Raw genomic sequence first — 13,133 nt, 5'->3', positions numbered from 1 at the left:
AAATCAGCCCAGACTGGAAAAACAGACCAGGTTAAAGCTTCCATGCCAATTAGCAGTGGGACTGAGTAGTGATGGGCCACTGTACTGCTAGCCTGGGTGAGATAGAGAGACCTAGTCTCTAAAAAAGAAAAGTTTCTGAGAAGGAACTCACTACCATCAATTTATCATTCTGATTAGTAGTGATTGTTTTGTTATTAAGGTCTTTGCAGCATATGGTTATATGGACTCATTTGCAATGAGATATGTTGAATTCTTCATGGTTCTGGCCCTTGGTGTTGTAAATCTTTAGTTGAGATCATGAAAAATTCTTTGTAATTCTTAAAACATACATGTATCCGTTTAAATGATGATGATGATGATAAGGAGGAGATGATACATTTTGAAACCTAAAGAACATGACAGGAGCTATATAACTAGCCTTTTTTTCAAAATTGTTCATTTTGGTCCAGGTTTTGCCTGCTTCAACTACTAAAGCAGCTTTGGAGACAGATTGGGCTCTGTTTACAGGTTCCCTTCACCACCATCTACTTTTCAAAACATGATGGACTAATTCCAATGTTGGCAGGAATTTTTGAGGATCTTGAGTCACTACTGTAAAAGTCACTATCTACTGGCTAAATGTCCATTTAATCTCTGGCATGTTAGAATCTTGCATCTGGATAAGAGCCATGGAACAAAAACAGTGAGCAGTACATATACTCACAAATAGTTCCATGACCCTTCTTTCTTGCTACATCAGTTGGACCTTTATCCTTAGCTTCTTGTTTATTAAGATCCAGAACACTGTGATTCGAGCCACATCTTTTTCTAATGCCTAATGGTATGGTTTCACCTAGGAAATTGAATCTTTTGGGTTGTGTAGGACTTGTTCCCTAAAGGTACTTCCTAGGCAATTCTAAAGCATGCCATATGTGCATTTGTATGTGTTCAGGGGATTCTCTGACTGTTCATTAGCAATGACAGCAGGTGAGGGGAATTGTAATTTTTCGTCAGAATCCTTACCCTGCATATCTGTGGTTATGGGTGATCATCATATACCTTGGGTGTGAGATGTTTAGGTTTTGAGGGCTCTAAGCCAGCCAACAAGGTCATGAAGTCTACCACTGTGTCAATATGGTGCTTCTGAGTGGTTGTGTCTTTCAATACACACAAAACACTCAGCCAGCTGAAGGAGATGAGCTCAGAGATGTTGGCACGGAGGAAAAGCAGGATCACATTGAGGTCATTGATGGGACAACCCAGCATTTTTCTACTGAGTAGATCAAAAGCTGGTAGCATCTCATAGACAGACAGTAGTCGCTTGTCCCACTGACACAGTCGTGTCAGGTTGTACATTATCACTGGTACCAAGATCAGGTACACTGCTGCACTGGAGAAGCTGATCATCTGGAAGATGGAAAGAGAGGTCAGCCTGCATGTAATCAGATCTGGGACATGAATCTCATCCCGTAGCAGCCCCATTTTGATAGAACAGCTGAACTCCTCTTGGAAGAAGATATTCAGGTGGAAGTATCCGAGGTACAGGCAGGTGATTGAGATGAAGAGGAGCAAGAGGGAATTCCTTAGGAGGTAGGTAGCCACCAGGACATGTGAACGCTGCTTACAGGCAAGGTACCTCTCTAGCAGGGGGAACTCAAAATACCGCTCTTTCCGAGCCCTTGGGGGAAAGAGAGAAAAATGGAAAAAATGCAGAATTAGCCAGAATGTTCAGGGGTTGGCTTTGGAAAGCTTCTTAAATCCCCACCCTATGAAAGCCAAACGGCAATAGTAACAGAATGGGAATTTGGAAAGGGTCATTGCACTTAGTAATGTGTTCTTAGAGCTAGAGTTGTTATTTTGACCCTTTTTTCAAACTTCTCTATTTCTGTCAAGGTCATCATTTTTACTGTTACCCAGGTTTACAACTTTTCCCTCTTACTCTCTGTCACTCTGTGTATCCAGTCAGTCACCAGGTCGTGATTCTACTTGTGTGACATCTCTCACATCCATCCTATTCTCTCTCCTCCTCCTCCTCTCTATCCTAGTTCAGGCCCTTATCAGCTCTCATCTAGACTATGTCTCCATGCCTTTGTTGTCCCTCGTGCCTGGAATGCACTCCCTCTCCTCCATCTTTTATAATCCCTAATTTCCTTCAGAGTTTACCTCAAGTACCACTTTTTGCATGAGGCCTGTCTTGATCCCCCCCAGTTTCTCATGCGTCTCTCACCCAAATTATTTTGTATTTATCTATATGCTTAGACTATACATATATAAATACATACATATATACATAATGCATAAACACATATGCACACACATATATATATATATATGTCTTTCCCCAATAGCATGTGGGCTCCCCAGCTTCTAGCACAGTGCCTGCATGTAGTAGGTACTTAACAAATGCTTGTTGATTGATTACGGTTTGCAGTGTTCCTCCTGACAACCCTGTAGTAGACGATGTATTATTATCCCCATTTTATAGATTAGAAAACTGGGCTCAGATTATGTGATTTACCTAAGGTCTACTATCTACTCTCTATAATTTTAGTATTTTTCTTTTTGTATTATGGTGCTTCACAGGATTTTTTGGGATTTCAGCTTTCTGAGAACATTAAAAATACAACTTTGCTCCCAAGTACCTGGTATAGTGAATTGAACCCTATAAATGATATATCTACCTGTGTTTCTATCTATGTATCTATCTATCTATCTATCTACACACACAAATGTATTAGTGGAATGGCTGATTTTCTTGATCGGGTGGGCTGTATCTAAAAAATAGTAAGATCCTTAGGCAGGAACAAAGTTCATTGGAGTGAACACTGGACAGGAAATCGATAGGACAGCAATATATGGTTTTAGTCCTATATACTTAATGTGATAAAAAAATTAGTATATTCAATCCATTTTTTCCATTCATGCATCAAATATTGTCATCCATCCAGGTCTTCAGTTTACAAGAAAAATGAGATATATTTTCCTCAAAGAGCTTATAGTTGAGTTGGGGAAACAAATTCCACAATGAGGGATGATAGTTGGATAGTGCTCCCCTGGTACCCTGGCAATGTCAGGAGAAAGCAGAGAGGGCCTCCATCATGGGCATGTTGAGTGGACAGTCTGAGGTAAACTTATGGAGAACATGGATGAGAATTGTATGCGATAGGTAGTCATAGATGGTTGCAGTCTACATCATTGAATCTATGAGATCACAGGTCCATGGAGTTTTTGACTGTATAATCGCTGCCAAAATGATTATTAAAGATAGTAAGTGCTACGGGAGTTAAAAAAAAGAGAGCTCAATGTGAACTGGGAAAATAAGGAAAGGTTTTGTGGAGAAGATGGGATCTAAGCTGGGCCCTGAAGAGTGGGTAGGATTTGGATAGGTATAGAGTAGCCATGTGCCTTTATGCAGGAGATACCGCATAAACAAGGTTTTGGAAGTGGAAATGAACATGGCCTGTCCAGGGAACTGAAGAAACTGTTTGGGTAACATGGGAAATGAGATTGGAAGGTAGAGAAGTGCTAGATTATAGCTGACCTCGAAAGGCATTCTGATAGATTGGGATTTTGTTCTATAGGCAGTGGGAAGCTAGCAAAAGTTTTTGGTCAGGGGAGTGAGATGGTGAAAGCAATAATTTGAGGAGATTAATGTTTTCAATATGTTGATCTATAAAATGGGAATACAGTCTTTGTTTTTCCCCTTTATATGTCTTAATGATATGAGGTGTTAAGAAATTTGAACTCCTGGACAAGAAGTACAGTAGAGAATGATGTGATTTTAATTGCATGGAAGTCAAACTTCCTCCGGCCCCTTCTCCCATTCTCATTGGAACTTAGGCTTTTCAGGAGAGAACAGATAAGAATAATACATAGGTTACAGGGTCTGAAGGACAACAAACTCACTTCTCCAGCTCATCCCAGAAAACATCAGAGTCAGAGCTCTTTTGACGGATCTTCAGCATATGCTGCACTAGCCGTATGGAGCGATTATAAGACTTGTCCAATTCACTGATGATGAACAGGAGGTCAGAGCTGAGAGATGGAGCAGCCACATAATTCCATAGCAGAGTTGGTAGGTACATGAGCACAGCCAGAGCCAAGAGGGAATAGGGAAGAACCTGTAGGATGGGAGTCAAACTTCAGTGAGTGTTGGGGAGAAACTCTGAAGTTCTGAAAGTGTCATGAGGTGTGGGGCTTTTTAGAGAAAGAAGCATTGAAGGGATGGATTTTTTCTCTTCTGCCTCTTCCTATATCAAGGGTAGAAATGGAAGAATAAATTATGAGCCAGCGCAGGCCCAAGATTGATGCTATCTCTTAGTGTGGTCAAGGTCAGTGACTCTTGACAGGATCAGGGGAATCCCCTGATCACCAACTATGCTGATAATTTTCAAGAATGGACAATTCCACCATCAGGGAAAGGAGAGTAAAAGAAATTTCCATGGGGCAGCTAGGTGGCTGCCCAGGAGTCAGGAGGACCTGAGTTCAAATGAGGCCTCAGACACTTAATACACTTACTAGCTATGTGACCTTGGGCAAGCCACTTAACCCCAATTGCCCTGCCTTCCCCCCTCCAAAAAAAAAAAGAAATTTCCACAAAGAGAAGTAGGTACTGGAGTTTTGAAGATTTGGTAGGATAATGCTAGGAAAACAGGAGTCAGCATCTCAATCTCCCTCTTCCCCTTTCTTTGATCTCAGTGTCCCCAGTTCTTCATGTCATCAAACATTAAGATTCTACTCATTTTTCAAAGCCCAACTTAAGCTCTCCATATTATAGAATCATAGGGTCACAGACTCTGTTGTTGGAAGTCTTCTACCAGAACAAAAATCCTTTCCACAACACTTCCTTTTATGAAACTTTTCCTGATTATTCCAACCTACAGTGTTCTCTCCATTTTCTGTATTGCCATCTTGCTTCTTGCTCATACCACACAATCTAGCATTCAACAACATATGGCCTTTGATTCATCTCTGGGTATTTCATGTGTGTGTCTTGTTTCCCCAACTAGATTTTTAGTGCTCATGTGTCCCTTATGGCACTTAATCAGTGATGGGTACATAGTAGACACTTGGTAATTCAATTAACTTGAATTGTTGATTCACAGCTTCTGAATGTGTTGAAGGGGAATGGCTAGATCTCAAACTCCTTTTGGAGGAGAGTTTGAAAAAATAGAAGAGAAACCTGTCTTTACTGCAGCTGAATTAAGGGAGAAGTTTTTTTTAGATAAGAAAAGAGGCACATTTTTTTTTCAGTAATGCTGCTTCATGAGGCAAGAGAGGGTTTGAACCAGTGGGCTGGAGTCCTCTCTAACTAGCTTGCTAGAGCCCATTGTAAAAATTTTTCTTTGTCCCTTTTACATCTCAGAAACTGTAGCTACAAATCAGGGTTTGATTTATTGCTTTGTTGATTATCTAGGTTTAAGAAAATATTAATAATGAAGAATAAGCTTAAAAGTAGATGTGCATGCAATTTTTTCCCCTTAGAGAGCCTGGTTGTTAAACATTTTCTAGTGCTTGTGTTGCTCTATAAACACTACTTGAGTGGAGCAGGAGTGTAGTAAAAGGCTCAGGGAATGAAGTCTTCACCTGACTGTAGGTCCAGTGACTGTAGCACATTAATAATAATAATAATAAACAATAATCATAATTGGCATTTATGTAGCACTTTAAGATGTACAAAGTGCTTTACATCCATTATCTCATTTGAGCTTTACTAAATCCTTGGCTAGAATCCCACAGATTCCTATTCTGGCTAAGAGGTACCTTTAATATAGTCCCTGGTTTTGTATGGATGTCAGTGCTATGACATTTTGGGGGCCTCATAAACTCATAAACACAGGATGTTAAGCATAGCCTTTTCCACCTCTACACCTAACAAGTGGACTAGGTCATGATTATTCCTGGACTTGCTGTACCTTGTGGGTCCAGAGGGATTTTGTCTTATAGTTTCCAGCAGCATCCCATTCATGATGTACCAGGGAGTCCCAACAGGAACTGTCAACATAGCCAGCCTGCCTGATGGTGAAATTACTGGGAGAAAAGCAACTGATCCGAGAACCTGTAACAGAAACAGCATTGAAGTAGCATTAAACTACACAGTGAAAGCCTTGGAAATGATATTCTCTGGGAACCACCCCTCAATCATCTTATTACTCCTATTCTTACCTTCCCATTTTCCTTCAATTTAGCTCAATAAACATTCATTTTAAAAAACATTTTTTCAAATAACAAAAATCTATTTTTTCTCCCTAACTCCTCTTCCTTCACTTTGAAACAAAAGAAGAGAAAGCCTTTGTAACAAATATACATAGTCAAGTAAAACAAATTCCCTCATCAGTCATGTCCCCAAAATATGTCGCATTCTGCACCACTCTGTAAGAGATGGATAGCATACTTCACGATCAGTCTTTCAGGATCATGGCTGGTTATTGCATTGATCAGAGTTCTTAATTTTTTCAAAGTTTGTCTTAATGATCAACAAGCATTTATTAAGCACCTACAATGTACCTCTTAGAAGAGATTGTCACACTATGGAATGCCTAGAATTCTGACTCCAAATTGGAGAGGCAAGGTAGTCATGTGGTGGCAAAAGATCCTAATTTTGTGTTTTACCATAATTTCCTGAAGCACAAATGCTTCTATTTTGTCAGTGGAGAAATTGAGACAAAGTGAAGTCGGATACCCCTTTTAGATTCACTAGAGGGGAGCTAGGTGGCACAGTGGAGAGTGTCAGACTTGAGTACGAAGACCTCAGTTGAATTCCTGCCTCAGACACTTACTAGCTGTGTGATCCATTTAACTTCTCTTAGTCTCAGTTTCCTCACCTGTAAAATGGGGATAATGATACTTCACAGGATTGTTATGAGAAAGATCAGATAACATATGCAAAGAGCTCTGCTAAGTCTTAAAGCCCTATATCAAAGCTTGCTATTACTGTACCGTAGAAAGGTGTCGGGACCAGGAATAGAATTCAGGCATCCCAAGCCTTAGCTGTTTGATGTTTTTTGTTAATAGGGGAAAACAAACCAGGTAGGGTAGGGAAATGGCATTGGTGGTGGGGAGGGGAGGGGAGAGGTGCAGGTTTCCCGCAGAGAGAAGGAAATATTTTCCCCTTTCCTATAGCTTTGAGAAGAAATAGCAGCTTACCGGGGGAGAACTCTTGAGCAAATGCCAAGGACATCAGCAACAGGGGGAAGCCCACAGTCACAAACTTGATGATGCGATCGATGGGCAGCTCCAGGCGCAGCCCCTTGAGGTGCCGGCCTTTTCGGTCAGGCAGCAGGGCATCTGAGAGCATGTACTCTGCGGCGGTGTGTGCGAGGGACATGATGCTCTTGAATGGGGGACCTGCAGAGCCGTTGGGAGGGAAACCCAGGGGTACTGAGTAGCAGAAGGCAGCTTCAGGCTGCTGGGCTCTGAGCTGAGCGAGGCAGCAGCCCAGGAATGAACTGTGCCATGAGCAAGGGACTGTTCCGTAAATAACTGGCCAGGACCCAGGGTACTAGCCCAGTACCCAGTTAATTATAGGGAGGCTTGGGGCTTGGGTGTGCCTCTGAGAATGGAGGGTCAGAACAGAATAATAATCTTGTCCCTCTGTGGCTGTCCAGAGCCTGGGTGGGACTTCATGGCTTTATGCAGGCCTCTCATTAATGAGCTATTTTCTGCAGGGCTGCTGGGGGTGGGGAGGGGAGGTATGGGTGATAAAGAGCTATAGGGCCAGTCCCCATCCCCTATATAATTGGTGTGGAATTTGGATGGCATTTGCTTAAATGTGTTGACCACCCTCATTTTGTGGTTTAGGGTGGAGATGGAGCGCCTAGGATCAGCTAGAGTTGGGTATTCCATGTCACTAGCCTGCTTTAATCCAGATATAACTTAAGCTTTGCACGTTTGCTTCCTCCCCTAAGCCAATCATGCTGCATTTGACATTAAAACTATCCTTCCTTTGACTTTTCTGTTGCATCTTTAATTTCTTACTTCAATATTTCAAAAATCTATGATTTTTTTCACTGTGATATAGATTGAAACTCTCCCAAGACTCGATAAACAGTCTTTGAAAGTTATTATGACTGAAAAATTCACAGTCCTATCCACTGTCAACATGGTAATGAGCCTCTATGAACATAGCTGGCCAGTCCTCAGATGATAGTACAAAGGAATGATGGAATGAATGTAACTGAAGGAAGTAGGGAGCTAGAAAATTTTGAGTGGGAATGAGAAAGGAAAAAAACAGGTGTAATTTGAGAGAAAAGACAGGCAGGGAGAAGAATGATTGAGTACTTCTTTTCTAGTTAAGCCAAGTCAATAAACATTTATTAATATTATTATGTGCCGGACACTGTGTTAAATGCTGGGGATATCAAAGTAAGGCCAAAAACTGCCCCCTAAAATCTAATGAAATACCCCAATCCCAAACATTCATTGCTATCAAGGAGTTCTAAGTCTAATGGAGGAGACAACATGCAAACAATTTTGTACAAACAAAATGTATACAGGATAAACTGGAGACAATCTTAAAGGGTTGACACTAGTATTAGGAAGGACGAGGAAAGGCTTTCTATAGAGGGTGGGACTTTAGGTGAGACTTGACAGAAGTGAGAGAAGCCAGAAGTCAGAGGGGAAGAGGGTGGAGAGTTCCACATAAGGGGGGGACTTTTTTCTAAAGCCCAATTCTAAAAGATTTTTAATTCATTACATTATATTTACGATCTTTTTGTTGCATAGTTTTTAATAGTTGTGTCCAACCGATCTACATATATTCATTATAGGATCCTGGATAGTGCAAAATTATTCTAAGATTAGAAAAATAGTACGAATTGTACATAAGCCTGATTCAAACAGAATAGGGATGAAATGTGGGTTTGGAATGGGAATAGAAGAGGGGGTGGTGGTAGAGTTTTCACTTTAATAGCTTTGGAAAATATGTTGTTGAGGACCTGGAGACCAAAAAGGGAAAATTGGGCAGCATGCTATTTTTGGTTGATATGCCATATTTCATGGCTAGAGTTCATGACCAAAAGTCACACAAATTTTGTTTCCTAAACTAAGGTCTTCTCTTCTACATCTTCCCCTCCTTCCACTTCTTTTCTTCCTTTTCTTTTTTCATTAGTTTCTTTTTCCACTTCATTTTCATTTTTTTGTGATTTTTAAAGATTTATTGTTGTTGTTTAGTTGTTTTTCAGTTCTGATTCTTTGTGACCTCCTTTGGGGTTTTCATGGCAGAGTTACCATTGGCAGTGATTTGCCATTTCCTTCTCCAGCTCATTTTACAGATGAGGAAACTGAGGCAGACGGGGTTAAATGACTTGTCCAGGGTCAGACAGGTAGTAAGTGTCTGAGTCTTCCTGACTTTAGGCCTAGTACTCTATCCAATGTGCCACCTCTCTGCTGATTTTTAAGATAGTTCACTTCAAAAACTACATAGGAAAACATGGAGTGCCCTTAACCCAAACAAAAACTTCCCTCACATTCTGATGTTCTCTACCTTTCTACAATCTGCCTGTTCTCTCTGGGTAGCAATTGGGATGGTGACAGGTTTTCTTCCATCATCTTGACTACATAGAAAGAATGGATGGCAGAGGTTCAATCCCTCAGGTGGATTTGGTTCCATTTATCTTCTGCAATAAATTTAAGCAGGCTTTGTCTTTTTCCTGGGCTCTGCTCAGGGTCTTCTTTCTTACAGGATTCTAACATGAAACTTGGAGATTCATTATCCTCTGCACTTTTAGGAATGTGTTTTTTTTCCTCCCCAAGTGTGGAGGGAAAAGAATTCTCTTTTATACTGCATTTTAGATTCTCTTCCAAATTCCAAGTTATGAAGAGATCTGGGGAAAAATCACAGTTGGCAGTTTATGTGACTGTTTACTTTAGTGCTTTGCTATGCTTATCTGAGAGATATGTGTGGAAATGACCAGGTGAGCCCTTATGTTATGCTTCTGGGGGGGGTGGGGATATATAAGTGATATGTTTATAGTCTCTTGGATGAATTTGAGGTTACAGAAGAAAAATAGTCATGGGGAGAGCTGCTCATTCTTCATCCCCATAATTTAAATCTTCTAAGGTCTCCCTTGCTTTCACTTAGAACATGTTCTTTAATCCATAGGTTGAAGAATAGGGGATAATAATGATACTTGCATCAGGACATATTTTTCCTCAAGGTTTTCTGCAAGGCAGCTTTTACCTCTTTGTTCCTCAGGCTATAGATTAGGGGATTTAGCATAGGGATCACTGTGGTGTAAAATACAGAAGCTACATTCTCTTGGGCCAGGGAGCTGGCCGTTGAAGGTTTTAAATACATGAATGCAGTAGACCCATAAAATAGACCAACAGCTGCAATGTGGGAGCTGCAGGTGCTGAAGGCTTTGGACCTGCCTTCAGTGGAGCGGATGCGGAGGATGCTGGAGAGGATGAAAGCATAAGAAACAAGGACTGTTAAGCTGGTTGCTATGATGTTAAATCCAGCCAAAAAGAAAATCACCATCTCAATATCATAGGTGCTGGAGCAGGAAAGTTTCATGAGGGGGAGGATATCACAGAAGTAATGACTGATGAGGAATTTACAATAAGACAATTTCAACATAAGGACTGTCTCTATTGTTGAACCAATGAATCCCATTATATACACCGCAGCTACCAGTAGGGAGCAGATATGATGGGACATGGTGACCTTATAGAGCAGTGGGCTACAGATGGCTACATAACGATCATATGCCATCACTGTCAGCATGTAACACTCAGCAATAACAAATACAAGGAAAAAATAGAGCTGAGTCATGCACCCTGGATAAGAGATTGTGTTTTTCTCCAATACAAAATTTCCTAGCATCTTGGGAGTAATAACAGAAGAGTAGCAGAGGTCAACAAATGACAAATTGCTGAGGAAATAGTACATGGGGGTATGAAGGTTGAAGTTCAGCCCAATGAGTGTGATCATGCCCAGGTTTCCCACCACAGTGATCACGTAGATCCCAAGGAACAGAAAGAAAAGAGGGAGTTGGAATTCTGGACGATCTGTTAATCCTGCAAGGATAAACTCAGTCACTGTCGAGTGATTTTCTGCTGACATTTTCTTCCAAGTAAGGATGGAGAATCTGGGGAATGGAGAGAACCACATTAAGGGATGCTTCTGTTTAGACCCAGCTGAGGGTGGGATAGAGTTGGAAGTTTATAACCCAGGATTTTATTGTACCCATTAGATCTGTCTCCACTTCTTTGCAAGAAACATCTATTTGACTTTATAAAATCTCATGTTCTGTCAATGCCCTTACAAAAGACTTGTTCTGTAGAAAATTTCTTCCAGGTGTTCTGTGCCTGTCTTTTCTCTCTCAGTATTTTATCTCCTCATTGTTTCATCCCTGCATCTCCCTGACTCACTCATTGGCAGAGTCTTTTTTCACAGACAATTTTGGGATATGTTGGAAAAGAAGTATCCCGCTTAGTTCAAGAGATTTCATTTGAAGCAGGCACCTGCAGCCCAGGGGAAAATAGCTAACATTTGTGTCACATATTAGAGTCTACAAAATGCTTTACAGATACTGTCTCATTTTATTTTCACAGCAGCTCTAGAAAGTTACTATTATTCCCTTTTTACAGATGGGGAAACTGAAGCAGACAGTGACTTGCCTATGGTCACATAGCTTGTAAGTATTTAAGGGTGGGACTCAGATCTTCTTGATCCCAGGTCCAACTGTCTATCCACTGCATCACCTAGCTGCTGCCCTCCTTACCTCTGTGGCTTAATTTCCTGTAATTGGAAGGCAGATAGTGGCTGGGTCTGTGTGAAGACAAATATGATTTGAGATGGCATGAAGTGCTGTATTAGAAACAATTTGGCATAATAGAGGGCTAGCCTAGATTCAAATCCTGCCTCTGACAGATCCTAGCTCTGTGACTATGGTCAAACTCATTTACTCTCTCAGTGTCTTAGGCATCTTTCTAAAATAGAAGTCACAGGGGCAGCTAGGTAGTGCCCTGGAGTCAGGAGGACCTGTTTCAACAATCTGGCTAGCAGCTGTTGTGGGGGTGAAAGACCAACACAAGCCCAAGAACAAGAATGCTACCAGCATGCTGCAAAAGCACAGGTTCTTTTGATCTGCTTTAGTAAGGAAAGCAATGTTAAGGGGTTGACAAGCTTACTTTAATTCAGCATACAAATATCATTCACAGTTCAGGGGAAAAGACCAGCACCCTGAACTTCAGAGCAAAATACAAATAAAGTACAAACATGGACAGACAGACCTTGTCTGATTCAAATCCGATACGTAGTTACCAGAGTTTAACAAAGTCCCAACATCTGGGTTACAAGCTGGAGGGATCTTAGCTATAGCTGCCCGGAGTCTCCGCATTAGCACCACCACAAATGAGAGCCCATGCAAATGGCTCTGTCTTCTTTTCTTAAAGCATTTCAGAAGTCATCGAACGTCATCTGAATGACCAGAACTTAGGGTCCTATGATTGGCTCTGGAGTTAGCACCTCCCCTTAGTTAGCCCCACCTTGGGCCCTGCCTTGGTTACCAATCCGCACCCACATAGGTTTTATACCTAACAGGGGTTTGGGCCTAGGGCTTAGCACCTAGTAAGACTCAATGAAATACACTGAATTACTCAAAGGAAACAAAAGCCAAACTCTTCAAGGGCACTTGGGTGAACTGAGTGCTAAGAGCCATTTTGCTTACCAACACAGGACCCGAGTTCAAATCCGGCCTCAGACACTTGACACACTTACTAGCTGTGTGACCTTGGACAAGTCACTTAACCCCAATTGCCGTGCCTTCCCCCCTCCAAAAAAAAACAAAAAAAAATGTAAAATAGAAGTCACAGAGGATTTCATATGTTTCACTGCTGGAGGATGTTTCCACTGAGAGTTTTCTACATAGATGAATATGGAAGTCTAGACCTTTATCCTTCTACTCTTCCCCCCCTCCCCCCCGCCAAGTGATATATGTATACATGTTTGTATACATATCTACATATGTAGATTTAGTTAGATATTTCTCACTACTCTATGTGAGTAACTGAACAAGTTATAAATTCAGTTACTAAATCCCGTTTTAAATCTTACCATCCGTAAATATATTTATGAGAGATGGTTTTTTTGTTTTGTATTTTAGCATTTTTTATATGTCTAGGAAATAAATACCTGTTCTATACCTGAT

At 41.0% G+C, this 13,133-nt stretch overlaps 2 protein-coding genes across 2 annotated transcripts; both read right to left on the bottom strand.

The window, feature by feature from the left end:
• Positions 1–1,017: 1,017 nt before the first annotated feature.
• On the bottom strand, positions 1,018–7,306 carry PANX3 (pannexin 3). Its single transcript, XM_036742963.1, has 4 exons — positions 7,126–7,306; positions 5,895–6,037; positions 3,886–4,100; positions 1,018–1,657 (listed from the first exon to the last, which is right to left on the bottom strand). Exons 1-4 carry the CDS (start codon positions 7,304–7,306, stop codon positions 1,018–1,020), a joined length of 1,179 nt encoding a protein of 392 aa, XP_036598858.1.
• Positions 7,307–10,114: 2,808 nt separating this feature from the next.
• LOC118838636 (olfactory receptor 151) lies at positions 10,115–11,044 on the bottom strand. The gene has a single exon (XM_036745982.1). The coding sequence runs from the start codon at positions 11,042–11,044 to the stop codon at positions 10,115–10,117; it is 930 nt and encodes a 309-aa protein (XP_036601877.1).
• Between the last annotated feature and the right edge of the window lie 2,089 nt (positions 11,045–13,133).

The sequence above is a fragment of the Trichosurus vulpecula genome, chromosome 2 (assembly GCF_011100635.1).
Source record: "Trichosurus vulpecula isolate mTriVul1 chromosome 2, mTriVul1.pri, whole genome shotgun sequence".
NCBI classification, from domain to species: domain Eukaryota; kingdom Metazoa; phylum Chordata; class Mammalia; order Diprotodontia; family Phalangeridae; genus Trichosurus; species Trichosurus vulpecula.
The sequence above is the reverse complement of the archived record's forward strand: the minus strand, read 5'-3'. Positions and strand labels throughout refer to the sequence as shown.

Bases quoted from the DNA above. Each gene is read 5' to 3' on its own strand.
- LOC118838636 (XM_036745982.1), bottom strand. From the start codon at position 11,044: ATGTCAGCAGAAAATCACTCGACAGTGACTGAGTTTATCCTTGCAGGA.
- PANX3 (XM_036742963.1), bottom strand. From the start codon at position 7,306: ATGTCCCTCGCACACACCGCCGCAGAGTACATGCTCTCAGATGCCCTG. The intron at 6,038-7,125 runs GTAAGCTGCTAT...TTTCTGTTACAG, and splicing joins TGCTCAAGAGTTCTCCCCCG to GTTCTCGGATCAGTTGCTTT. The intron at 4,101-5,894 runs GTACAGCAAGTC...CCCATCCTACAG, and splicing joins AATCCCTCTGGACCCACAAG to GTTCTTCCCTATTCCCTCTT.